The sequence below is a fragment of the Hippocampus guttulatus genome, chromosome 10, assembly GCF_054856545.1.
Source record: "Hippocampus guttulatus isolate MCC_2025c chromosome 10, RoL_Hgut_1.0, whole genome shotgun sequence".
Classification (NCBI taxonomy): domain Eukaryota; kingdom Metazoa; phylum Chordata; class Actinopteri; order Syngnathiformes; family Syngnathidae; genus Hippocampus; species Hippocampus guttulatus.
The window spans coordinates 6,765,124-6,791,849 of record NC_141270.1 but is presented as its reverse complement, the minus strand read 5'-3'; the positions used below and the strand labels follow the sequence as shown (position 1 = coordinate 6,791,849).

The window sequence follows — 26,726 nt, the reverse complement described above, 5'->3', positions numbered from 1 at the left end:
GTAAATTCAAAACACCACCTTGCAGACGGGCGCAGCCATATTGGATACTGAACGCATGCGCAGTAGTGAACTTCTCTTGTTCAAAAATCCACCAGCGACTCGAAGGGAGAGAGAATCGGTAAAGTTTATGTATCTCTGACTACGAATACCTTGTAAAGTATATTTGTTCTGGGTTTTTTATTTCCAGAAAAAAATTATCCCGAAAAAATACACAAAAAGTGTTTCTGATACCTCCGTAATTTCCTGCCGTCGGCGGAAATAGGCGTGGTTTAATCGGTTCCGCGGGAAAGTTGTTTTTCCTGTGACTACAAACAGAGCGAGGCATTTTTCTTCAGTCAGCGACAGAAGATCGACGTTTTCACAGTGTTTTTGAATCATGTCTCAGCCTCTGGTAACAGATTTCTTTTCTCAGCGGAAGAAGAAAACGACTGACGTGGTAAAACCCACAGACGCTGCTTCTCGTGGATCGTCAAAAAGCAGCGCGGCCAAATCAAGAACAGTCTCCGCTTCCTCTTCAAACAAAGACATTTTCTCGACATCGTCCTCCAACCAAATTCGCGATGAGATTATGCGAATTATCGACGTTGATGCAAAGCTACCGAAAGGAGAATCTGAGAGTTGCAAGAAGCCCAAAGATAATTCTCCCACTCCCCGAATACCTAAGCGGACCTCTCCAAACGCAGAACTTGGGACGGACACAGTTTTGGCTTCCACGGAACACAACACAGCAAAAAAGCGGCGTCAAGTGAAAGTATGCTCTGTCGACCGAATAAACGCGCAAGTAAAAACAACAAGAGTGACCAGAAAGAAATGTGTCCTCTCTAATCCAAAACAAGAGGTAGGGTTTTGGTTCCCAGCCAATGTATGATGATACATTAGTGAAAACTTTTGTAGCAAAATGTGCAGTATCATCCATACACTAATCTTTTGCAGTAACACATGAACTCTCACGTGAATGGTGTTAGGCAAATAACAATTTGCAGCATTGAGAGGATATAAAGATCTACACGGTGATTAATAGTATTCCCAGTGGTAGAGAAAAAACGGATAAAGAAATTAATATTTTGTGACAGAAATTGAGATGGGGATTTAAGAATATATATTGTGTGGTGGTCAAAACAATGATGGATAAATGTAATCTTTCACTGCCTAAAAGTGCTTTGCTCTGGCTTGAAAACAAAACAAAACTTTTTTTTTTCTGAGTCATTCCTATTGACAACTCTTGCCACAAATTTAAGAAGCACTCCGTCTTTCAGGCTCCTTGCGAAGAAACGATTTCAGCCCACAAGTCTCTGCTTCAGAGGATCAAGAAACAGGCCGATGACTTGGGCACTGCTGCATCTTTCACTTCAGCTGCAACATCATCAGTGTCATCCTCCATTGCTTTGTCCAAATCCGCACTTACACGAGCAAAAGAGCTTGCAGCTAAAGCTAAAAAGGCAAAGGAAAGCGACTTAGAGGATGAAAAGTCACAGAAAGAGACACAAGCTCAGGAGAGGTGAGTTTATAATGTCTCTGTGAATAGCTTGCATTATGTTTTGTGAGAAGTATGTAATCCTACAATATTTTGTGCAGCAGTAATGGTTTCCAGCCCAAGATAGGAAACTAAACTTTTTTCCCCCCCCTTTATCTCTCAGTATTCAACAGCCAGCATACCAGAAGTATCACAATCTAGCCCAGGACATTCCCCCAGGCCTCTCCCTGCCTTACCAGTTCAAGGTACTGGCTGAGATGTTTAGGAGCATGGACACGTTGGTCGCCATGCTTTTCAACCGTTTGGAAACTGCTACTTTCTCCAAGATCCAAAAAGGAGTGGAGGATATGATACACAGGTAGGTGTGACTGTTGGATGTTTCCCCCTATTTATTCATCATTTGCTTACTCACAGTACTTGTGAATTGTGAACCACCGATTAAAAACAAATGGCGAGGTATGGACAGCTATTCTAAGATTTGAATAGAAACAGCACAGACTGCATTTTAAATTGAATTATTTTTGTTACCTTTTTGCTTGTGCCATATCAAAAGGCAATGAATCACACTGGGGAGAAAAAAAGTACTCTTGCTCTCAATAGTTTAAGGCAGGTAAAGTTCTCTGCCACATTTGAGTGCAATAATCCAATTTCTATCAATGTCATGGGATCTTTTTTATTTTTATTTTTCTATCTTCACAGTCCCCTTTAAATGGCACCATAGATTACTAGGGGTTCACGGACCCTCATTTGGTAAACTCTGGCCTACAGGAATGAGGTGGCTCAATTGGGTATCATAAATTGTATCGCTTTTGCTTGTCAATATTTGCAGAAATTACAGTTTGATTCCTTAATTTCTGACCCAGCTCTGTCCATATCGCTGAAATTTACTGGATTTTTTCCGTCCCTTTGTAATCCGACTTCAGAGTTTGCGTTGTGTGCAAGTACTGGACTGAAACACGCATTAGTTGTATTTAGTATTGAACATTGTACATGTGCCTATTTGTGGTCCGTATCTGCAGACGGTTTGAAGAAACCCACGTTGGCCAAATGAAGACAGTTTTTCCGCAGGCCTACACCTTCAGACAGGAAAAGAACATCCCGACATACAACAACTGTATTAAGAAGGGCAGCTACCAGCTCACTGTGGAACCTGTGCTTTTCTGTGGTTCGTAAACGTTTTCTTCTTCTTTTTTTTCTCGTTGACAGGGTAGGAAACTTTGATATGTAAAATCTGTCTAATACAAATTTTTTTGAGGGGGGAGTGTATTTCATCCATTACCCAAAAGTTTTCTCGAAATATGATTACTGATTTCAATGTTGGTTTGTTACAGCCGCCGCTGTTGTGAAAGCGCTATATAAATCAGCATGTATTGTATTGTATTGTAACTGTGTATTAATCATTTACAGGCCAAAAGGAAGGTCAACCCGTCTTGACGGCCTCGGATCTTTTAGAGAGACGACACATCTTCCACCGCAACCTCGTTTCCATTGTTAAACACCACCACAAGGTGAGTTTTATTCGTCTGGATTTGGCAGCAAATGTGCGGCTTTGATAGACACAATGAGGATGAGCTATTATTTGCTGATCAAGGCTTTTAACACCGTCCTTCCATCTTCAGATTTTCCTCTCCTCGTTAATACCTCCAATGAGTGTGCCGGAAGACAAATTGACCCGCTGGCACCCTAACTTTAATGTGGACAGTATACCAGCTGTGCGAGCAAGCTTACTGCCACAACCTCCTCGCGCTGACAAGCTGGCAACTGCCCAGGAGGTGTTGGACAAGGCCCACTCTCTCATCACACCCAAGGTCCGGGAATATGGATTTTGTATATTCTGCATAATGTCAACCATGACAAATTTCTGAATGAATTGAATGTGATTTGTTTCTTTCATCCAGATGGAGAAAGCACTGCTCTCTGTCGTTCAGAAGGCAGAAGCTAAAAGTGCACCAAGTAAAGAGACGTCTCTACCAAATGTGAACTGCACGCAGACATCAGCTCCACTTCGTATTCCAAACGCCCTGAATGGAGTGTCGCAGTCCTTGTTAGACAGAGTATGTATTTCACCTGTATTGTTATTGTTGTTGCACCTTTGGGAGAAATTTTCAGAATTGGTCTTTCCATAACTTTTAGAAACCACAAGACTTCTCAGCTTCTCAACATTCCAATCAGGCATTGGCGGCGATGCATGCCAAAGTTGGCTTGGCCTACAAAAAGAAATGAGGAATTAAAAACTTTGTGGCATAAGCATTTTAATAGCTTTCTGGGAGTCGCTTTTCCACTTGTTAAGTGCTCCATGCTAACTTTGCGCTTCCCTACTGATGCCGCAGTATCAGGAGCACCTTGTGGTTCAGGATCTTGCTCATGGAAACGTCAACATGGTCACAAGGGGCTGGGAATGGAACCCACAACCTTTGGCTTGGGAGGCAACCACTCAACCACTGACCATGCCGTCGCCAAATATAGTCCACCACTACAGTAGTACAGTGTGTGGTGTATATTGTTAACCTCCAGACTTAAAGTGCAATATGATGTTGCCGCTTAGCACAGCCCTTTGAAAGCGAGCAAGACGAAGAGTATGTGCGAGGTCAAATTTGACAAGGAATGCCCATATTTAGTTTTGCCTCACCCGAAATGCATATCTGGCATGAAGTTGCGTAAATGATATACCGGTACTTAAGTCAATGAGAGAATCTGTGTAGCCAGAAAAGTGTGCAACTGTGCGCCTCTCATAGCAGAATATGTCCCTAATTGTCTTTGATTCTTTTTGATGATCTAGATCAGGGCAAAGGAAGCCCAGAAGCTCCAGGCGGCTATGACGCGAAGCCCCTCCCAAGAAGAGCGTCTCTTGATGATGTCCCGGCTGGGGGAGCTAGCGAGGATTCTTCGGAATGTTTTTGTCTCGGAAAAAAAACAAGCTTTAAATATGGAAGTTATTTGTCACCGCATGGTCGGGAGTTACAGGTCTGCTCTCACTTCAGGTTAGTCAACATCCGAAAGACAAGGGCAGGACGGTAATTTAGTTCATGTGTCATCTAGATATCGAGTCAAATAAGTAGAGCAACAGATTCCAAAAGGATTTTCTGATTCAACAATGAGCTGAAGTGTCTTATTTTCTCTCTCTTTGCATTTAGGTGAAATGGAGAAACACATCAGATTGTTGGCGGAGCTCAACCCCAACTGGCTTTCCTTACATCCCGTCAGAAAGGACTTGTACCTTAAATTGAACAAGCACATGGACCTCAGCGTAATTCTGGACAAGTTGAGCTGCAACATAAGAGAAGAGGAGAAACTCTAAGTGTAATTTGGTGACTGAAATCAGGGCCTGTCACAGTTAACTTGTTCACCTTTGTTTGAAAACAGTTTCAATTAGTCTTGGTCGACAACACTTCTGACATGTTTAATAAGTGTTGTTAGGCTTGTGTAAGAGGAAATGTGTTTGGTTCCCCATAATTTATAGCATTGCTTTAAACCTTTTTTTTGTGGGGGGGGAGGGGGAGGATCTAGGTATGGATGTTGATTCATTTATAGTTTCATGGGGTCATGTGCAAGAATTAACGAGCAAAAAAACAGAAAATAAAAAAAAAAGAAACAAAAAAATAAGTTGTCTCTATTTGCAGCTGTAACATCGTCTGGAAAAATATAAAATTGGTCAGAAAGTTCAGTGTTAGCCTCTTCTTAGCCCTGACAGCATTACGTCATCGTAAAATTAACCAAGCTTGTGGAGGATGGAGCCTGACCATCCATCCATCCATTTTCCGAACCGCTTGATCCTCACTAGGGTCGCGGGGGGTGCTGCAGCCTATCCCAGCCGTCTTCGGGCAGTAGGCGGGGACACCCTGAATCAGTTGCCAGCCAATCGCAGGGAGCCTGACCAACATCAGTGAATTTCTGCTAATTCATCCTCTCCTAAAAGTGAAGAAAAATCTCCTGGATTAACAGTTTGAGCAGTGTAAAAATAAACCATAAACCAGTGGTTCTCAACTGTCGTCAATAAAATGATGAAAGTAGGCAGTAGGCACAAAAATGGTTCTCAAATGTTGTCAATAAAATGAAGAAAGTAGGCACAAAAATCAGGGGTTGTCACACTAGGTGCTATTTCTGTAATCGCAAAGAAAGCAAATGATTTAAATGTAAAAAAGTTTTTCTAAGAAACTACACACAAATAATTCTAATCTGTTTATCCTCACAAGGGTAGCATATCCCAGCTGTCTTCGGGCAGTAGGCGGGGGACACACTGAACCGGTCGCCAGCCAATCGCAGCACAGAATTTATGTGAAAGTTAAGTCATGTTGAAACAGTAGTTCTTCTCCCGCCAATGTAAAATTGCTGAGTCAACTTTTTTCAGCAATCTAAATTCATAAAGCCGTGGAAAACAACTGTAAATAGCACTGCGATTTATCCATTTTGTATTTATATTGCACTTAATTGGACGGTGTTTGTTTTTTCTTCTTCTTTTTGCCTACATTCTTGCTGCTGGAGGCTGTAAATTTCCCCAGTGTGGGACTAATAAAGGATATCTTATCTTAAACAAGTAAATAACCACAACCACACACACAAAAAAGTCACCTCAACAAAAAAAAGTTAGGTTTCATTGAGTAGCCAAGCAGAAATTACCTCTTTCCTCTCATATGATATAACACATACATACAGCACATTTGACAATAAAGTTGTATTCAATTCAACATAACGTTTTCTATTTTCATGTTTTTCTTTGTCTTGTTTACCCCCAACCTTTATCTTCCTCTCCACTCTCTATTTTTCGTTATGAATTACTGATATTTATATATTTTTTAATGATTAATATGCACTTGTAATATTTTTAACAGAAAATGTCAATTGCAGTTACAAAAAGGTAACGGCAGGCTAGGCTACTCTGTTCACTACGCATGCGCCATGAACTTCCGCCCGCTTCCGCAAAGTAGCTCTCGATTGGTTGCTAATTTCAATGGGGAATCGCCCGCGCTGAACTGGGCATGCGTGGGTTTTTTTCTCTGTTGCATTTTCCTCTGACTCTTACTCCTCTTGCCGCTGATTGGTCGAAGGTTTAAATGGTGATCCGCCCGCCTCTCTTTGAACGCTTTTGCGCCTTCTCACCGCGGAATTTAAAACGGAAAGCGATGAGAGGACGACTTTTATGAGAGCTGAACGACTTTGTTTTAATCACCCTGAAAATCACAGCCGGTCACTTAGCTGAGCAATAAAGAAGAGGGAAGCTGCTCAGAAACGGAAAGAAACATTCAGGTAGGTCACTTTCGTTCTTATGTGCTTCAAAGGGTGTCCAGTTAATGCAACGAAAACGTAAACTATCAATATATTTGAGTATTTTCCGCTGTAGATATAACCCCCAATGCGAGGTTGTGGTGATTTTTTTTCTAATCTAGAATGTAATAAGACGTTACGGTATTTTTAATCACTTGTGTGTGCGGAAAGAATGTCTGGCGTCGAAATGGCTGCCCCCCGCCAAATCTAGACCGCGTCAAAATTATCTCAATTCGATCATAACTGTAACGAAACAACGTCTGACCACTTTCAAGGCCGGTTGTGACAATAACGTACTCTTCGACGTTCCTTTATTTATCAAAAAGTTCATGTTTGGGGTAGCTACGTTAGCTTCCATGCAAACTACGCTAGGGGTGAGCTTTTGCCTCAGAGGCCCGAATACTGTACAGAAAAATCTGAAGGATTCCTCAACTTTAATTTGCACCCTTAAAAAAGGCACTCGATCAAGCAATGGGATGTTGTTTTCATGAATTGCAGTTATTGGGGCAGTTAACCCTGGCAAATAGTTTAAGATTTTGGGGTGAGCTTGGATTCCACATGTAGATCGTCTCCTGCACTGAGCTGCAGCACATTCAGAACCAGAACGAAAAGCAAGCTGTAATAACATGACACGTTTACTTAACTTCTTTCATTAATGTGATATGTTCCCAAATTGGGCATTGAGCAAAAAGTGCAGCGAACCTATTTTTTGCCTCCCATCTACAGTCACCAGGGCATTATGAAGTGATACTTAGTTCAATGCAAACTCATGAAGTTAAACCCTCTTTCTTGTGTCTGCAGTGTATATGTGTTGGACTGTGAAGAAGGTAAAATGAAGTGCCCACGATATGACATGTTCAAGGCCAAGACGAACGTGGAGAGAGGCTCCCCAGAGAAGCCCTCAGGCCCCCATGGAAAAGATTCACCCATTAAGGACCCCCTCCCCTTCAATCCCATTGCCGAGAAGGTGTCCAAAGTGTTGTTGCCCCATGACTCTTCCCTTGGAGCAGCCCAAGACAAAGAAAACCAGACCGTCAAGATTCACGAAAGTACTTTCGACGAGGGGCTAGAGGACAGCGGTTACTTGTCCTTGTACAGCAGTCATATTGACGAAGGTGAAATCCACATTCAGGGAAAAAAACCCAAAATTCTACCGCCCTTGCCACCTCCCACTGTGACACCAAAACAGTCCCCTCAATGCAAAGGTGGCATGGTTTCTGGTTGCCCTATGAGCCTGGGAGCTGCTTCCACACCCATGGACCACTGCAGGCGGCAACCACTCACGTATTCCTTGTCGTCCACCCCCTCTGATGAACACAATGACAACCCCAACCTGCCCATTGTCAAGTTCCAGTTGGCAGTGTGTCAAGAGCTCGCCAAGAGTTACAGCAAGAATAATCGGTAGGGACTGAATTGTTAAATGTATTTATGTGACAGGAAAAAAATAGAACGTTTCACACCTCTGTCAAACCACTCAAAGGCTACACATCCAGTACAGTGAACCCCTGTTTAACATGGGGGGCTCGCATTCCATGCAAAAAAGATGTCCATGTTTGCACAGTGTCTCTGTCTTGCTCCCATCTCCGTTCATAAGTGCTCACCCCTACCCTTTGTTTGTCCAAGAAGAAGGGGAAGAAAGTTAATTGGAGTCAGTTAACTTAAAAGAGCAGCCAGTCGTATTCTTCTTTGAAGTCCCCTCACCCTTACAGTGACAACCAGCATTAGCAGTGATTGAAGCACCCCCTTTTTTTTAAACTACATCAAACTGCTACATTAGCAATCGATCCATGTCAACAAAGGAATTTATTTGCCAGGTGATGCTGTGACACATGGCTTTTTAGTTTGTATAGATGGATTGCATGTGATGAAGCTGATGTTTCTATTATCATCATAACTCAGATTTCCGGGCTTTTTCAGCTTGCCCCGAAACGACCCTTACAGATAAAACCGCCAAGTTTCTTTGAACATTGCTGAAGTTTGCTTCACGGGTTAAAAAAAAAAGTGGTGTGAACTCTGAAATTCCATGTTTAATTGTTTGTTGTTTGTCATCTCAGGTATGACTGGAGCATCATCTCCAAGGTGGCCGAGGATCATCTGCTGCACCAGGTGATCGGCGGCCACATGGGCCTCGAGTTTGTGGATGTGTTCTCGTCTCTCCTCTCCAAGAATATGAAAAGCGTTCTCGCCAACATCTTGGCGCTGCTGGGAGACATGGACCTCATCAGGTAGACGCACAAAGTGCATGTTTTTGGGTGGGCGCTAGGTAGCGCATGGTTGTGGCTGTGAGATATCAGCAGTGTGTTTGGCCACCCACAGCTGCAAAAAGGTGAGCAGAACCTGGAGGAAGATCATACGTGAAGATGGTGCTGCTCTGAAAAGGTGCCAGCAAGCTGAGGAGATGCTTCAGGTGAACACACACACACACACACACTCACCCATTTCTGGGCAAGTACTGTTAAAAAATTTTTTTTTAAAGTTTTGCTGCTCAAAAACTTCGCTCGTTGGTAATTAAATACACTCAATTCAGTAATTTAAAAAATCTAAATGATCAATTTACTAAATTCATTTTCATTTTATTTAATTGAGTTAATTTTTTGGTTTTTCGATACATTTTATTATAGCACAAATGTCTACCAAATATAAATGGTCTGGACAATTTAGTGAACTGATTGGGCCGAAACATTCGTAAGTAAAATTTTAAGACTTTCACATTTATTTCTATTTTTAGGAATATCTTTTTAAAAAGGGGTTAAGCATGTTAGAATTGTTTTTATTATTATTAAATGTAATTAATATTTTTATGTATTGTTCCAATTTAAGTTAACAATGTAATCATGTTAATTCATTTAATTATAGATTTTTTTCAGACATGCAAAACAACAAAAGAACTTCTGACTTTTAAAAAATATATATTTTTAGTATTGAACAGACTTTTTTCCTTTTTAAATTTATTTTTCATATTTGAATTAATGGACAATGTCATCGATTATTTCCATTTTACCGTTATTGAATTCCACAAAATAGTGATTGTCAACTGTGATCCATGCAAATTAATGGGGGAAAAGTTGCTCTAATACACATACCTTTTCGTGTGCCAACTTTTTTTTTTTTTTTTTTTTTTTTTTTAAATGCCCGTTTCCCTCCCTTTTTCCGTTTTAGGAGTCATTAAGCTCTGTGAAGCAAAAGAGTTCCGGTCTTACAAGGGACGGTATCGTGTCGCGGGTGGTTCTGTCCTGCATGCAGAAAGTGGCCTCTCCACATGCTCCATCAGCGGCGTCATCGTCATCATCCGTCAACAGACGGAATGCCTCTGTACAGAAAAGCAGCCAATCTCGCTTGCAGTGTTCTCGCTTCGACGAATACATTCAGGTGAGTCCCCTGCAAGGGATGTGAAATAAGACAATCAAGATGTGCTTGAAATGTGGACATGGAAGGTTTAATTTAAGTCATTTCACACACACACGGAGTTATTGTTTAGTAATTACAACAAGTTGGCAGTACCTGTACTGAAAAGTATTCAAGGTGCTTAATGATAAACATTTGAGGACACAAAATGCAGTGACTGTACAAAATGGCGGCAATTCCTCAATGGTAAATGATACATTGTTTTGTGAAACAGCTTGCTGCAATTAAAGCTTAAATTATGCACTTTTGAAATGTGTACTGTACAATATTTGGACGGTCACTAAAGATTTAGGGCTGAGAGGTATTTGGACCAAGTGACAATAGATCCACTTCTCTGCATAGTTGTTCAGTTTGCCACCTGGTGGCAGTGGTGTGGCATTAGATTGGTAAGTGAAAAAGCTTTTTGCCATGAAATTAAATTGCCCTTGACGTTTTAATATACATGGGGTTTGCTGCAGATGACAAATGATGTGGCTGTGAAACCCATTGAATTAAAGCTCAGTCCACAATTTCATCACATTGTTTTGTCCTTGCACAGGCAGCGCCGTCTAAAATGGCCAGAAATTCCAAATTATAAATGGTATACTTTTGTGAAACCTCTTGAATTAAAGCTGGAATCTATTTTTCCATCATTCCCCTCAGGCTGCCAGCACCCTGAAGCAGCACGAGTCCCTGCGGGCGTGCAAACAGTGCGGCTCGCCCGCCACGCACTCGCCCAAGGCCCAGCGAGCCACATGCATGCGGGCCTCCTGCCAATTTGACTTCTGCACCCGCTGCCTAGAGGCCTTCCACGGGTCCACCCCGTGCCGAGTGGTGCAGTGCCGCTCCCACTTTGCCACCTCGGGAAGTGCCTATTCCCTCCTTCCTGGGAGCGCTCAGAGCAAGAGGAACGTCAGGAGGTTGTGACGGGCGACGGGTGGTTCGTCTTTTGTCGACTGTTGCCAAAGTGAAGGGGTTTCAAAGGGGTTTGTTTGTGTGGGTTTCTAAATGCGTTGTTGATTTAAAATGATGCTTGACAAGCACACCTCCATGGTCGGCACGACTGAATGAACCGAAGCACTTGTTCTCGAAACCATCCTGGACAAACAGCCAAGTGGTGTTTTGAGCTCACACCACTGTCGGTGAGCGTAAAACATTTTGACCAAAAAAGACTACAGAAGAAACTTGTGACACTTAAAAGTTGTACATTTTAATCAAGATTTAAAGTGATTGTAAATATTTAATCGTTTTGTCTATAAAACATGCTACAAGATTGTTTTAAATAAATGTTAGCTTCTAAAAAGTTGTAACTATTTACTGTACTGTTTGTGTTGAGGTTTCCTTATAAATGTTTAATAAAATTTGACATTTGCCTCTTGGAATCATTGTGCTAAAAACGTCATTTGTGTGAAACGTTACATACGTTTGTGGCGACCCCTAGCGTTTAAGTGTCAATCAACCAAATTTGCCACGGCCAATTTATGGTCCTATTTGTCATACTTGGGCTCAACCTACTGAAACGAAGTCATTCAGATATTGCGTTTGTGAAGTTAAACAATCATGTTTGAGTTTTAGTTCAATGTCAAATCATGTTATTCAACAATTTTATAGCTGGAGCCAAAATCTTCACTTCGTTAAGGCTGAGTCATTTAAATGGCGTTGAGGGGGTACCGATTTTTCTCAGGGCTGTCGGCTTCCAACCTTTCGATTAAAATAAGTTGCTTTCCTGTTTGGACTGTTTTAAAAACAGACGATGTGATTTGGAGCCTTGGAAGGACCTAAAACCCTATCCATAACTTTTACATTTTAACATTTAGTAGTTGTGACATTTTGTCGATTCTCTCTATCCATTACAGAAGAGCCCATTGAGCAAGGCACTTAAAGCTCAGAGACACACACACACACACACTCTGATAGTGATATCACTTCCGGTCTCGTGTCATCACGGTAAATTTACGCTGAGTTTGACTCTTATAACCACACAATGCCCGCCTCACACGAGGCAGTGCTCAAGATGAAATGTCCCTCTTGCTCTTTCATCCGAAATTCTTTATATGCTCTGTCATCATCAAAGACATCACAGCTACGCTGACAAAGAGCAACATCAAGCTTGGTTCACTCCAATTACCAGTATAAAGAGCCATGATGCCATGTTATTCCATTGTCATTGTCAACATCAACCCATTAAAACTGTTTCCTGAGGTTCATGTGTGGAAAATAAATAATTTTAAATCATGTGCAAAACCAAATGCCCCTTTCTACCGCTTATCCAGGATCGGATCGGGTAAAAATAAATAAATAAATGCGGACATTAAAACATACTATTATCTATGTTATGAGCCTGTCTTTATTATATATTTTTGGTCTAGAAGGATTTTACTACAGTACATGTCTTTTATTTCCCCTCAAGTTATCCCCCCGCCCCCACGTAAAAGACGCCAGCGTTGTTGACGCCATAGCGGAGGCTGCTGATGAATTGCCTCTATGGCCTTTTAGTCCCTCTACAACTCAGAATCATTTATCTCCTCTGCTTATTGATGACCTGCTGCACTGACACACCCCAAATTTATTTGTGTGAGTGTGTGTGCGTGTGTGTGCGCGTGCCCACGGGTGCGCTAAAAGCTCCCAAACTCCTTGCACTCAATCTCGACAAGCCAAGTACAGTGGCCCAAGTTCTGAGATATGGGTCTGTGATTAAAAAATAATAATAATAAGGCACTCTCTGCTATTTAAAACATCCATGTAACTGCCTTAGAAAAAACAAATTGTTTCATTTTGAGTTTTGTGTTTTAAATGTACAGTAGTTAGTTTCAATTAGATTTCTCAGAGCAGGTTTTTTAGTTTTTGTATTTATATATTTTATTAATTTGGATTTTGTGCCTTTTTGTGTGCAAGGTATAAGATATTATAACTCTTTAACCAACTTTTATTTGAACACAAACGTTAGTAAAGCGTTCAGACGGAACACACAGCAATATTCACAGCCAGATAGATATTCTTTATCCTCTGTGATAAACAACTATTACTGCAACACAGCTGTCATTGTCTTCCTCCGTGGTTCGTCATCAAATCAATAAAGTATGTACCACATCTGTATGGTTTATAGTGCCGCCTGATGGCCACATCGCACACACCAGAACGAGCAGCACAATGCCCATTAAATAATCACGGTGCACTGTTTAATTCTTTACATACTATTTAATTTAAAGCAATGTCTGTGTCATTGTATTATGTGCTATTTTTCTTATTTTAAAACACTGTCAAACATTTTCTTAGTGGTATTTTTGGGGCACTGAAGCTGACACACATACACACTTAGGAGCGCGCACACGCGCACTCGCGCGCGTAAACGGCGTTGAAAGGCTCAAGCCCTCTCTCGGTTGTCTATTTTTACCCCGTTTGGTCCATTAAGATCATCAGTGATGAGAGTTAATGAGTAAAGCCTCTCCACAAAAGCAGACAGTAATCACCTATGCACTGAAGAGCCGGTGCACACGCACGCACACCAAAACGTATAGATACGTAACTGACAGCCATACGTAAGAGAAGACGTGTCATGTACGCCATGGGGTCCCCAACCACCGGTCCGAGGACCGGTACCGGTCCGCAGGGCATTTGGTACCGGGCCGCACAGAAAGAACTTGCCTTATTTCCGTTTTATTTATTTCGGAATACGAAAGATGTTTTATTTTGAAAAATTACCGGATTCTCCGTATCATCCGTCTGTGTCACGCTTGACTCACGTCAAGACGCGCTTCTCGGTCACGTGACCGATGACGCTCAAAAACAAAACGCCGAAGCCCGCAAAATGAGTAAAAAGCTGCTTGGAGATCACAAATGACGGCGGCCTTAAAAGTACGTTCGAGACAACTGGATTCAAGTTATGGCGGGATACTCTGAGATCGCCACAATAGCACTGTTGCTATTTCCGACATCCTACCTGTGTGAAGTGGGCGGGGAGGGGGTTCTGGAGCAACGTCGACTAAAACAAAATTACGAAGTAGACTGGACATAAAACACACACTTGAGGTGTCATTGTCTCCTATTACCCCGAGATGGGACTGTCTTATTGCAGAAAATCAAGCTCGGGGCTGTGGTGAGTCATCATTTTCATGCACTTTTAATTTGCGTTGTATCGTATTTTGAAGGCATTAAACTTTACCATAGCGATAAGAGTGTTGCGACCAGATTAGACGCTCCTTGTGTTTATTATATTTCGAAAACACCACAGTTTTCATGCAGCTCATATCATATTATTTTGTGGTACCACCCACCAACAGTTTTGAAAAGAACACGTCAATCATGAGACATACCGACTGTTTCCTTTTTCGATGTTACCACTTTATTATGTTTAGAAAATTGTTGTTCTTGTTAGCATAAATATAAAATAATACACAGCAAGACTAATCTCGTCAATACTTTTTGTTGTAGTAGTACAGTTTTTTGGGTGCTATTTATGTAATATTACGACTTCTACAGAAGTACACCTTAATACTCGAATATCACAACTTATTTATGTAATATGACAATTTTTTCCTGACTTTTCATAATATAATCATGTTTTTCTCAATAAATTACCAGTTTTCTCGTCATATTTGGAATTTACTCTTGTCATATTAAATGTTTTTCTCATCATGTTAGGACTGTTTTTTAATCAATATTAGAATTATGCCTTTTTTCCTGAAAAAAAATTCTTATAATACTGTATTGTGAAAACACAACAACGTTCTTGTTAAATAGCTAGTAATATTTTCTTTCCTTTAAAATTTAAAACTTTATTTTTGCCATATTGAAAATATATGTTGCTGTACTTTCTCCTTGTAATATCATATACACCACATATATACATACACACCCACAATATACAGTATGGACAAAGCATCTGAACAATATTTGCCAAATATCCTGCTTTATTTGCAATACTTAAGCCACGTAATGACAAATGCGAGGGCTTTCCAAAGGAAGTATTTCTTTTTCAGATTTTTGTGATTGTGCCAAGTCAGCAAAAATCGGTCGTGCGTCCATTACAGGAGGGACGCCTCGGCTCGTCGCAATAAGCAGGACAAGTCAGCGTGCATTCCTTGTTGACATTTATGAGTCAAATTTCCGCTTCCATGTGACACTCACAAACAAAGTGACTCACAACAACACTGAGGAAGAAAAATTTAGCTCATCTTGCAGAAACTGGAGCGTTTGCTGGTCTTCATGACCTTATTTGGATGTCAGAGATGGAGGAAAATACTGCAAACATCGAGCTATTGTTACATTTGTACCACTTTTGACCGTCTCTGATTTATTGTTTTATTATAATATGAAGATTAAATCACAGATCTTTACAGCATTATTCTCATGATTTTATATGCAGTGTATATATGTGAATATTAACATTTTTCAAAACAATCGTGAATTTGTTGTAATATAACAACTTTTACTTAAATATTGGTTTGCTTTGTATGTTAAAAAAAGGGAACAAAGTTGAAATTGTTCCCTTTATGTAATATTTGTCAACAATATTAATATTTGTACATTGTACAATATATACATTCCGTTTATATTTGTACTATTATTACTTTTTCCCTTCATGTGAAGACTCTTTGCATGACATTACAACTTTTATCCTGTAAAATACAACTTTCTCCTCATCATATCACAGACAATTTATCTGGTAAATTCATTTTTTCCCCCCCAGTATCTTTTGTGTGTGTGTGTGGGGGGGGGGGGGTGAAACAAAGAGGCAGACCAAAGGACTCAGCGTTGAAAAATAAAAGGGACATCTTTTATTTGGTGAATGGCGCACATACAAACATACATACATACATTAGTACATGGTCGTTGTCGTCAACTAGAATGCGCTATAGGCAGCTCCATGCACAGTTAGGATTCTGTTTGCTCTACAAGTTGAGTACAGTAGTAGAAAGTGATTAAATGCATCTGGGGTGCATTGGAAAAAATACACTTTGCTTCTCTTCCGTTTCCTCAGCCTCAGTCTTTTAGCCGGTTGGATATCAGGGAAATTGATAAAATGTTCCCATTCGTAAGGTGAACGAAATTGTTGACCAATATGTTGGAAGAAATAGTTCAGAAATAAATATTCTGAAGAATTCTTAAAACTCAAGACATCGTAGTATTTCAAATTCTACCGTATGCTATATCTATAGAATCAAAATATACGTTGGTGAATGCCACATTCTCGTTCAAAAGTGCACTAATGGGACTGGCCCAAATTGTAAATAATTGCCAAGGTGTCAGTAGATATTTATTCGTGATAAAAATCTGAAAAAAAAATCCATGTATGTCCAGTTGGGGGAAAAAAATTATATGGATATTAAATGTTTAATTGTTATTTGAATAACATTTCGAGACCAATTCTGCGCTGATATTCATGTGCAAAAGTACTAATAAAAGGTAAGAATTGTAAACATATACGTGCAGTGCTTAACAAATGTATTAGACCACCACCCAGCAATGAGAATTACTGAAATCATTTTTTTTAGGTTTGTGTATTGTGTTACTGATCAATGCAGTACATGGAAAAAATCTACACAACCCGATTCAAATGCCAAGTTTTTGTGATCTAAAATAAATGAGACCGAGCTCAAACATTTCAAAAATTTTCCCCTCAGTAATGTGACGTACAACCTGCACAATGAAATTAGAAAGAGAATTTACCTTTTCAAAAAGGGAAAGTAAAAATAAACAACTGAGATCATGGGCTTGCACAAGTTTGGACACCCTCATAACTGTGACTGTTTTCAGAATGAACCGATCACATTCAAATTTAAGTTCAATAGGAGCCACTATTTAAAATGCCTCTGACTAACCCCAAATAAAGTTCAGCTGTTCCAGTAAACCTGACATTTTTTTTCTTTTTTTTTGGCAGAAGCCTAAAGGTTCTGTGCTAACACTGACTGCTATTTGGGACCATTCACAAGTCTCTCCACTTAAAACTGGAACTGAGGCCTTACGTCAAGGTGGATGAATTATGAGCAGTTGCAAACACCAATCAGTGTTGGCACAAAACTTCACTTTGCTTCAGTTTGAATCTCCTTAATTGTGTTCCAAATGAACTGAAATGGAAACAATCTGCATTACATCTTTTCCTGATCTTTTTTTTTAATGACTGGTGGTTTAATACGTGTGTTAAGTGATGGAAAACTAGATAAGAACCACACTGGACGTGTGTTAGCCTTGCTGGGATCTTTGGGTGAATGCTGTTGTTTTGTTGTTGTTGTTGCTGGAACGGATGTTTTCACCACAATGACTCCGGACGTCGGGACCTCTCCTCAAAGCGGCTGGATTAGCAAAAACGGCAGTTAAGGCAGTTGACTTGAAGAAGCGGCACATGTTTTACGCGTCGTGTGTCGCATACCAGCTGCAAGTTGTTAAGCAAGTGGTCGACGTTGATGTCGTCGTAGCTCTCGTGGAAGGTGTCGGGGTCGTCCCTGGACTCTTCCTGGTCGCTCGTCACGGCATTTTCTAGACTGTTGACGGGTAAAAACAAAACATAACCATTTTTTTAGGTGAAATAACACACATGTCATCAATATCAGCGATATTTATCACTGCGAGGTACCACTTGTGGTGTGCTCACTCCCTCTAGTGGTATGTGGCAGAATCACTGACTGAGTTAGGTTTGGGGGCTTCGTAGTACAGTGCTTTCCTGATCAAATTTTTTCCACGAAGCTATCTAGCAACTCCGTGCCTCCATCTTGTGGAGTTGTCGCTGAACTTTTTTAAGGACTACAGGAACATGAGTGGGTAAAAGTTCGGTTCAGATTGGAGTTGTGGTTCTTAAAGTGTAAGAAGGGATCATTTTCAGTCGACAGCAAATGGCAAAATAGCCGCAGTTTGAGGTAGACAAAAATATATTAATTTGAGTGATTATTAATCAGATGCCGTGTTTAGATTTGCGGGGCTGCATGAAACATGTTCTTATAAAGAACATTTTGGGGTTGCTTCCTCTTAAAAACAAACATGAAACTATCCTCACAGAATTCATTGGACATTTTTGAATTTGAACACAGAATGAATTGAACTAGTAAGTCTATGTTAAAAGCATTCTTCCAAAATTTGAGACGTTTAAAATTTGACCTTTGGAATGCTGTAACGATTTTTTGAAGATACTCGTGTCAGTTTTTCCTTGTTTGCTGCCTCCTATTGGTTTGGAGGAACTAGCACAAATATGAGGAAACCCAATTTATGAAATTGTCAGTGATGCTCAACTGCGATTTTTGCTCCACAGTCCTTCAAGATATTTATCCAAGCATGCTTCACCATGAAGTGCAATAACGTGTGCTGCGCCCCCCCCCCCCCTCTTCCAACCTCCTTACCTTCTCTTCCCCGTTAAGACCGAGTTGAGGTACTTCTTGACCGCCATCTGTTTGCGGAAGCGGCTGTAGTTGTCTGTGAAGATGGCGTCCGAGTGACGCTTGACCGGCTCGTCCATCAGCTCGTCACTGGACGCAGGTGACATAGTCGAGTCAAAGTAAGACAAGAAAGGACATAAGTGATAAGCCATTATCCCTCCCGCCCTCCTCCTCCTCCTCCTCCTCCTATTTGTCTTCCAACCCTGCTGGCTTTGCAAAAACGTGCAAGCAAGCACTCATGGCATCACTTAACCTTTAACAATATGCATCATCAGGCAAGTCAGCTCCTATCATTGTAAATGTCACTGGACGCACACACATACAAAAAAAAAATGTATTTGGGGAAAAAAAAGCGCACTAAATTTGGAGATATAGGTTTTAACGTCGGACAACAACAGCTGATACGTGTATTGCAACCTTTAAGTGGAGACACCAAAAGATATGACAACTTTCAAATAAGCACATTTCTTATGTAATTCAGTTTAAAATCCAAACTTGATCTGACATCCTCCAATTGTCAGGTGTTTTTTAAATTTTATTTTATTTATTTATTGCTGTTGACAACATAGATTTATATGTTCTTGACTATATTTGAACAATTTACATGTCGGACTCTTTTCCAAAAGGAGTCAGGAGCAAGTTAAAAATCTAACTGCATTTCGATCTTCAACTTGACCCTATTCAAACTATTATCCGTCTTTTAAGACCTTTAAGACAATGTTTTCTCCACAATACCTATACACGCATCCACCTACTTGACTCGCTTCCCAATCAGAGACTCCAAGTATCTCCTGGCTGAGAGCTGGCCCAGAAGTTTGCTGTAGCCGCTGGTGAAAAGACCGTCTGCATGTCTCGTTGGTCTACAAGAGACAATCATTGCCGTGCATTAAAATCAAATGCCGCAGATAATCCAATCAACAAATGCTAAGCATCACTGAGAATCATAATGCCCCTTTCAACTCTCTTTTTTTAACCTTTGTCATTACATGAAAATAAAAAGGACAGCAAATACAAATAAGACAGATATAATACTGTATGATCGTGCCGTTGTTCGAACCTCATGGATGCGTAGGGCAGACTGAGAGTCCTGGAGTAGAGCACACTGAAGAGGGCAAAGAGGAGAAGAAGATGGGGGCCACTCCGCTGTGACATCGCCTTACACCTGAGAAGAGGGGAAACTTCATTCCCCCATGATCCAAATCATAAGTCCCAGAATTCCTTTTTTTGGCTAAAAAGAAAATTCTGTATGGCCACTCTCATTCAACCGTAATCTCTCTTAAATAATAAAAATCATGGATGACATGTCAAAGGTCATTTATCTATTTACTTTGGACCTGAATCTACCCAGCAATCACACATAAAAAAACACACACATTAAAAAAGTTTCATTTTGTTTCAATCCATATTCGGTATTTGTGATTTCTTCATCATGACTGCATGTACCAAATACATTTCGTATTCACAGTTTTTTTGACGACTTTACAACAGCCAATGAGTAATTATTCTTAAAACGTATTTTGAAGCAGGGACAAATTTTGTAAAATGAGAGAAAATATAAACTAATGCGCAGTTACACGCAGGACGAATTACAAATGAGAGTACAGGCGATACATAAATTTAATTTATATCCTTTAGCTTGAGAATATTACTTCTTTTTCCTCGTTTCTTCCCAACGTCATGAGCGCTCGTATTACCAAAGGTAAACAAGATTATTTTAAATCAGCTTTGTTTTATCTGTCGACTTGTGGCACACAAAATAAGGTAAATACCTTTTGGCCAGAGAAGACAATATAAACATATTGTGTGTTAAAGCATCTTAACAGATGGTCAATTGTACCAAAAAAAAAAGAGCGAAAACACGGCGAAACCAATGCGCAATTACGCACGGAGCCGAGTTGGCATTCGAGTTCGGACATCAGTTAACGTCACCACAATCCCAAAACCACTTCAAAATAAAATAGTTTATCTTTAGATATGTTTAATTAGTGTGGAAAATGGGCAAACGTTTGGAACGAAAAAAAACCCCTACAGTCATATGCAACATGCAGCCAAATTCTGGAATTAGGAAAAAACATGTAAAAAGTCTTACATGTACCGTAGAGAGAAAGAAAGAAAGTATCGTAAACGCTCAGGAATCCTGGTTTGCTCGCTGTCGTCCTTTCTCTTGTTGTGTTGTTGTGTTGTCTGTTGTGATGTGTCCTCTCTTTTATACACCTGCTCGCCCCCTGCGTACCCCCAAGGGGACGAAATGAAATGATGATGGGGAGGGTTGAGACGTCGACGTAGTAGGTCACTGCTGACGTCACCGCCTCGACGCACTGCACGGCCCATGGTCAAATTAGTGTTGGGGTTTTTTTTTTTCACCCTCTCTCTTTTTAATTAATCATCGGACTAGCAAATGAGTGACCCAGAGCTAAGTTCAGTGTCTGGACAATTTGAATATGTTGTCATTTAATATATACAATAGTTTGCAAGTTCAAACATTTTATTTTTTTCAGAGACAAGACAGCAAGACAAGCTTTACTTGTTAATCGGATGGAAGACAATGGCAGTTTCAGGAATCACGTCGAGATATAACTTATATTCAAAGCAAAGCGATCATAAATCAAATCATCTTAACCCCCTTAAATTACATGGAAATGATATTAGTTCCTTTGATCGCACCAAAAGATACTCCGATTTCTTGAAACGTAACTCTTCATAAGAAAAACAGCACTCTAAATTATTGTAATTTACAAAAACATCCACAAATATCTTCCTAAATTAGAATGTGATTGTTTCGATTCAATGGACATTGTGCCGCCCCCTCTGATGTTCACAACTTGCCCACCAGGGGGCCACAGTATAATACATGTAGATTGGTTGATGAGCAACAAAGATGGTTGCAATTTAGCTAATAGAGTTTGATAGATAATCATGTTATATTGGTGCCAGTTTGTTAGCCTTTCATGGCGTTATAAATACAAGTAAATGTAATAATATGAAAAAGGAGGGTACTTTATACCCGTTTTGGACCCAGACTAGTGTACACACCATTATTTAAAAAAAAAAAAGTTTGCATTTCCAAGTATTCCAAGTGGCCTATTTCACAGGTTAACATCGCCTTTATTGTTTCTAGCATCTTGAAATCTTTTGTCTCCCAGCACGGATTTGAAATGTTAGCTTGCGGATTACCGCAGCCAAGAGCTCGCCTGTGGCGCTACCCTTCTGCTATTAAGTGTGTGTCCTTCTTTGTTTTGTGTTGAGTTCAATCCAAACACACGCGCACACACACACACACACACACACACTCACACACAGAGTGGATGTTGCAGATTATCACTTGAAGTAAGCACAATACTCCCTCTTTTTTTTTCTATTTCAGGATGTGTTGGACAAAAGATTGAAGAATATCGCACAAGCGTTGCCGAATCTGCCACCCACGGTGTTACAAATGACGTGGGCTGTGTGCTGCACACGTCCTGCCATCCGTCCATCCAGCCAATCATCTGAGCAGCCATCCATCCACTCGTCATCCATCCAATTATACATCAAACAGTCAGTCATCCTTCCACGACCCAACTCTCCACCTATCTGTAATCATCTGTCCACCTAACCGTCTGTCCATCCGTCTGTCCGTCATTCATCAATCCATCCATCCATAAACTGGATGATTACCGCTGTAGGGATGCATGCAATGGTGAGAAATACACAATCAGAGGCTTTACCAGGTCGTCTAAAGGTAAGGGGGGAGAAATAAGCTTGAGTATACACAGTATGATAGTTTATCAATTGGTCAGACAGTCAAACGTGCCATGTTAATACCCTTCCATCCCCTTTCTTTTGCACTTATCCTCATTAGGGTCGCAGAAGCCCAGCTAATTTTGGATTGAACTGGACCAATCGCAAGACACATGACCGCCACTAATGGACAGGTACACTGTACAGGTGATACAGCTCATTCTCACAAGTGTATATTTCCGGTGTGGTAAACATTCATGACAATGAGAAGGACAACAGGTATTCCATTGGCAAGTCCAGTATGACATCAAGTTCACGTCCTATATTTGTCAGGCCCACCGGACACCCCCCTCATCCACCACTACATCTGCCACCTCCCCATGCTCTCCTCCATGATGGCACCATGTGAAATGTAATGTGATCAGGCCGCAGAGAAAGTAGATTAGGGGCCAAGTCGGTCGTAATTGACAGCAGTGACTGGAGACAGAGCCCGCCAGGAAAGGGAAGCGAGCATTATTGTGTTGATGTTGATGGAATGTTTGGATGGGAAAGGGAAACGTTCCTTTGGACCAGGACTACTGCTGCCAGGTGTGTGTGTGTGTGTGTGTATGTTGGATCTTAGATCGTTTTAAATGCCATCCAACAATCTTAAGTATGTCATGTCAAAAGGTTCAAATGCTGCTGTTTTCGGAACAATACAGTAGGTTCTCTACACAGAATTACAATGGATCATCCAATATATTTCGTAATAGTTTTGTTGGCCTAATACTGTACAATAATAGCGCAAAACATTTTTTTTGTTTTCTGAATGATTAAATATGGAATAGGCAAGCATGCTATGAAGATGATCCATCCATTCATTATCCGAACGGGTTCATCCTCACCGCGGTTGCGGGTGTGCTGGAGCCTATCCCAGCTGTCTTCAGGCAGTAGACATGGCAACACCCTGCACTGGTTGCCAGCCAATCGCAGGACACATAAAGACAGACAACAACCATTCACACATATAATCAACACTTAATGACAATTTAGAGTGATCAATTAACCTGTCATACATGGTTTGAGAATGCAGGGAGGAAACCGGAGTACCCGGAGAAAACCCACACAGGCACGAAGGGAACATGCAATGTCCACACAGGGAGGACCAATTCCGGATTCGAACCCTGGCCGTCTGTACTGTGAGGCGATGAGGTGGAGACTTGGACTGAGTCAGAGGTCCGCTTGTTGATGAGGGGAATCCCTCGGCGAGTTGAATGCCTCCTGCGGGCCCGCCTCATCCAATTAACCAAGCCCAGAGTGGCAACTCTGTGATGGCGGGTGATTGTTGGCGTCATGACAGAGGTGCGGGGGCTGGATGTGGGGGGACGGGCATCTGGGTGCAGATTGGACATAGATGATGCATGTGGCGTTTTAAACAAAACAAAGCAGGGCCTGAGGGGCATAGATGACATGATGGGCCATCACAAAGTATGAGCTGTATAGTGAAACTATAAAGTTCAATGCAGACAAAGACATGGAACAGCTGTCTCATGAAAAGCATGGATCTCAGATACAGTACGTGCTTTACAGTGGACAACAACAGGTTAAAACATACTGTGCAAGAGGAGAATAATGTGTGGCATCAATCAAATGTGAAGATGTCACCAGAGCGGTATATTTATATCTAAAGCTTGCATATGATTATTATTACAGTATGTAATTATTTTTCAATTTTCATTTTAAAACCAATCAAATGTTCAATATGAATGCATATTTCAGAAATTAATTAACAAAAACAATAAAATGTAATAGTCTCAGATAATTTTTTAAATCAAATCAATTAAAATTGTTTTATAGTATTAAACAAAACTCAATTGATAAGACAATGCATCATACAAATATTGTCAAATAATATTGATTAAAATAAAGACAATGAAAACATGGAACGTACCAGTCAACCCCAATGCATCAGTGATTAAAAAAATATTTAAGGCTCCCTAAATTAATTAATAAAAATAATAATGTGCATCAATACAAACTCTATTTCTATTATATATTCAATAATTTTTAAAACCATCTTGGAAAGAAGATCATTTTAAGAAAAGATAACAAAATAAAAGCAGCACAGTAATTTTTTTTAAAAAAAAACAATTTGTGTTCATGGCCATTTGCTCACATGTTGCCGTCTACTGCAAGTACTATGCTCACAACTGCCTCTTTATTTTTCTTTTAAAGTAGTCAAATAAACGCCTATGATACTGAGTTAAAAAAAACAACCTTTTTATTATCTTTGTAAAATGTTAATGTTGCGTTAGAATGTGTCCTACACATTCACACACTCCTTCCCTGTCATGTGCCAGATTGTCCCCTGCAGCCAAAAGACATTAGAGAGCAATTCCGGAGAAATTCCCCTGGTGGTGAATCAGGTCCACTGCCATGCAGTATTTCCAAAATGAATCCAGATGAAAGTTGGGAAATGAGCCACATTAAAGCAAAGGCAAAGATGACCCGCCTACCGGACCACCGGCAAAAAGTGTTTCATTAAGATGAGTGTGAGACCTCCTCATACGGGCTGGGCTCAAGGTCAGGAATCTCTGGAGGATTTGCTAATGGAGGGTCTTGTTTTGGGCCTGTGTGCATCAATTAGACGTCCAGAGCTTGTGTTTGCTTCCTGAATGAAGTAAGCGCATAAATACATTTGGCGGACATTACGCACCGACATGCCAGCCATCGTTAATTAACTCGCGCATTAACCGGACCAAAAACCTTCCCAGAACGCATTTGGGTCCATGCCAATCGGATTACTTGCCAAGCTATCTATCTATCTATCTATCTATCTATCTATCTATCTATCTATCTATCTATCTATCTATCTATCTATCTATCTATCTATCTATCTATCTTTCTGGTATGGATGTGCAGTGAAAATCTTTCAATAATGACATAATGGTGGCGGTCCACGTGATCCCCTCCGCGCGCCATTGTGTGGCAGGCGGTACTGACGGGTATTATTAACGTTGTTATCAACGTTAGCACTGCCGCAGCCGCTGCCTTTTCTGTGGTGACATGTCAAAATGTCTTGAGAGGATTTGTAAGAGTGCAGAAAGGTTCGGGGGAAGAGGGTGGGGGGTGAATAGAGAAGTTTCTTTGCTTTTTTTTTGTAGGACTTTTCAACTTATTTAATTTTAAACATAATGCAGATTTGATGTACATAAATATGCAGTGCTGTCTAATGGAATATGAATTTTGCCTAGCCTCTTACAATCAATCCCCCCCACATAGACAAAGTTGTAACTTTCAAAATAGAATAATTGTCATTGAAACATGAACCGCAGTTTAGACCAGAACTTCTCTCCAAAGTGCACTGTTATGCTCACACATACCAAAGCAGCCTTGCAATACTGGAATCTAAAGTACTTGTGCATTATGGCAGGATGACCTCACCTTCTAACGGGTACCAGCAAGCGAAGTGGAGGACGATTATGTGGCAATTAAGTCCATTTCCATGTTTTCAGCCAGAGATGCATGAAAGAGCAATTTTACCTTTTTGCTTTTTTGTGTGATGGATGTCAGTGTGAGTTGGAATCTGGTGCATTCGTGTTTTCAAAAGTTATGCAACAGCGTTTACATGCGGAAGCCAGCGCAGCTTTGACAAAGAGGCTAACTCCTGTTCCCTCCCAATCTCCCTGACTCTCACCCTCCCCACGATAATAGCTATCTACAAATCAAACCAACCATATAATATATATATATATATATATATATATATATATATATATATATATATATATATATATACACACACACACACGTAAATACACATTCATACATACAACTTCTGCCTATGGCAAAATCCTTCTGAAGCAGAGGGGGAAATGCAGGAAGTGTGAGTCGGGGGAGAATTAAGAAATACTGTGTGTACATATGCTATCGTTTTAGATTCTGCATATAAGCACACTTGCTCTCTTTTATTGTGATATGCACCCACACACAAGCATATCCAGGCAGCTCAGCTGATATTGTGCAGATCGAATGGCTTTGTTGTGTCACATCTTTCACACTCAGCAGCAGGCCTGAGAGCAGTCTGTGTCATTTTTTCCCCCCTAAGCGTCTTATGCTCAATGTTTATTCACATGCCTGTCCTGAAGATCTAATTGTGTAAGCGTCACTGAGTGGTAACAACATGACATGCAGCCAAATGCAACCAATAATTCAACAATTTCACAATATTTTTAGATCTAACAAAAATAGTTTTGTAGTTTTGTAATAATTATTAGGAAGTCAAACTTTTGTTTTTTAATTGATTATCATTCTCAAACTATGTTATTAATACAATAATAATTGTAGTAATAATTATGAATTACTATTTTCATACAGTTCCATATCGAACTGTATTCATAGAATATGTTCTTTATTTTGATAGAAGTAACAAGGGTAATTTCGACGGCTCTGACGTCATTATAAACGTCATCCGGTTTCGCTTTCTGATTGGCCGAGTAGGCGGAAGCGGAAAGATACCGCTGAAGCAAACATGTCGGCGG

General features: G+C 40.4%; 3 protein-coding genes across 8 annotated transcripts; 2 read left to right on the top strand and 1 right to left on the bottom strand.

The window, feature by feature from the left end:
- The first annotated feature begins 28 nt into the window (after positions 1-28).
- cdt1 (chromatin licensing and DNA replication factor 1) lies at positions 29-4,964 on the top strand. 2 transcript variants are annotated; one of them, XM_086121395.1, is made up of 9 exons: positions 29-751; positions 1,257-1,498; positions 1,638-1,832; positions 2,494-2,639; positions 2,882-2,982; positions 3,094-3,282; positions 3,373-3,528; positions 4,254-4,455; positions 4,609-4,964. In XM_086121395.1, the coding sequence occupies exons 1-9, from the start codon at positions 377-379 to the stop codon at positions 4,770-4,772; spliced, it is 1,770 nt and encodes a 589-aa protein (XP_085977521.1). In that variant the 5' UTR covers positions 29-376; the 3' UTR covers positions 4,773-4,964. The 2 variants fall into 2 exon arrangements, with proteins under 2 accessions (XP_085977521.1, XP_085977520.1); XM_086121394.1 differs by having other exon boundaries at positions 29-838.
- A 1,629-nt stretch (positions 4,965-6,593) lies between these two features.
- Positions 6,594-11,445, top strand: fbxo5 (F-box protein 5). The gene is made up of 6 exons (XM_086122190.1): positions 6,594-6,718; positions 7,538-8,137; positions 8,791-8,961; positions 9,053-9,143; positions 9,896-10,105; positions 10,784-11,445. The coding sequence occupies exons 2-6, from the start codon at positions 7,569-7,571 to the stop codon at positions 11,045-11,047; spliced, it is 1,305 nt and encodes a 434-aa protein (XP_085978316.1). The 5' UTR covers positions 6,594-6,718; positions 7,538-7,568; the 3' UTR covers positions 11,048-11,445.
- A 4,464-nt stretch (positions 11,446-15,909) lies between these two features.
- On the bottom strand, positions 15,910-25,775 carry vip (vasoactive intestinal peptide). 5 transcript variants are annotated; one of them, XM_086122799.1, is made up of 6 exons: positions 25,630-25,775; positions 19,544-19,648; positions 19,242-19,346; positions 18,451-18,576; positions 17,490-17,601; positions 15,910-17,412 (listed from the first exon to the last, which is right to left on the bottom strand). In XM_086122799.1, exons 2-6 carry the CDS (start codon positions 19,636-19,638, stop codon positions 17,404-17,406), a joined length of 447 nt encoding a protein of 148 aa, XP_085978925.1. In that variant the 5' UTR covers positions 19,639-19,648; positions 25,630-25,775; the 3' UTR covers positions 15,910-17,403. The 5 variants fall into 5 exon arrangements, with proteins under 5 accessions (XP_085978925.1, XP_085978923.1, XP_085978922.1 ...); XM_086122797.1 differs by lacking the exon at positions 25,630-25,775 and adding an exon at positions 20,582-20,685; XM_086122796.1 differs by lacking the exon at positions 25,630-25,775 and adding an exon at positions 20,576-20,646.
- Positions 25,776-26,726: the final 951 nt, after the last annotated feature.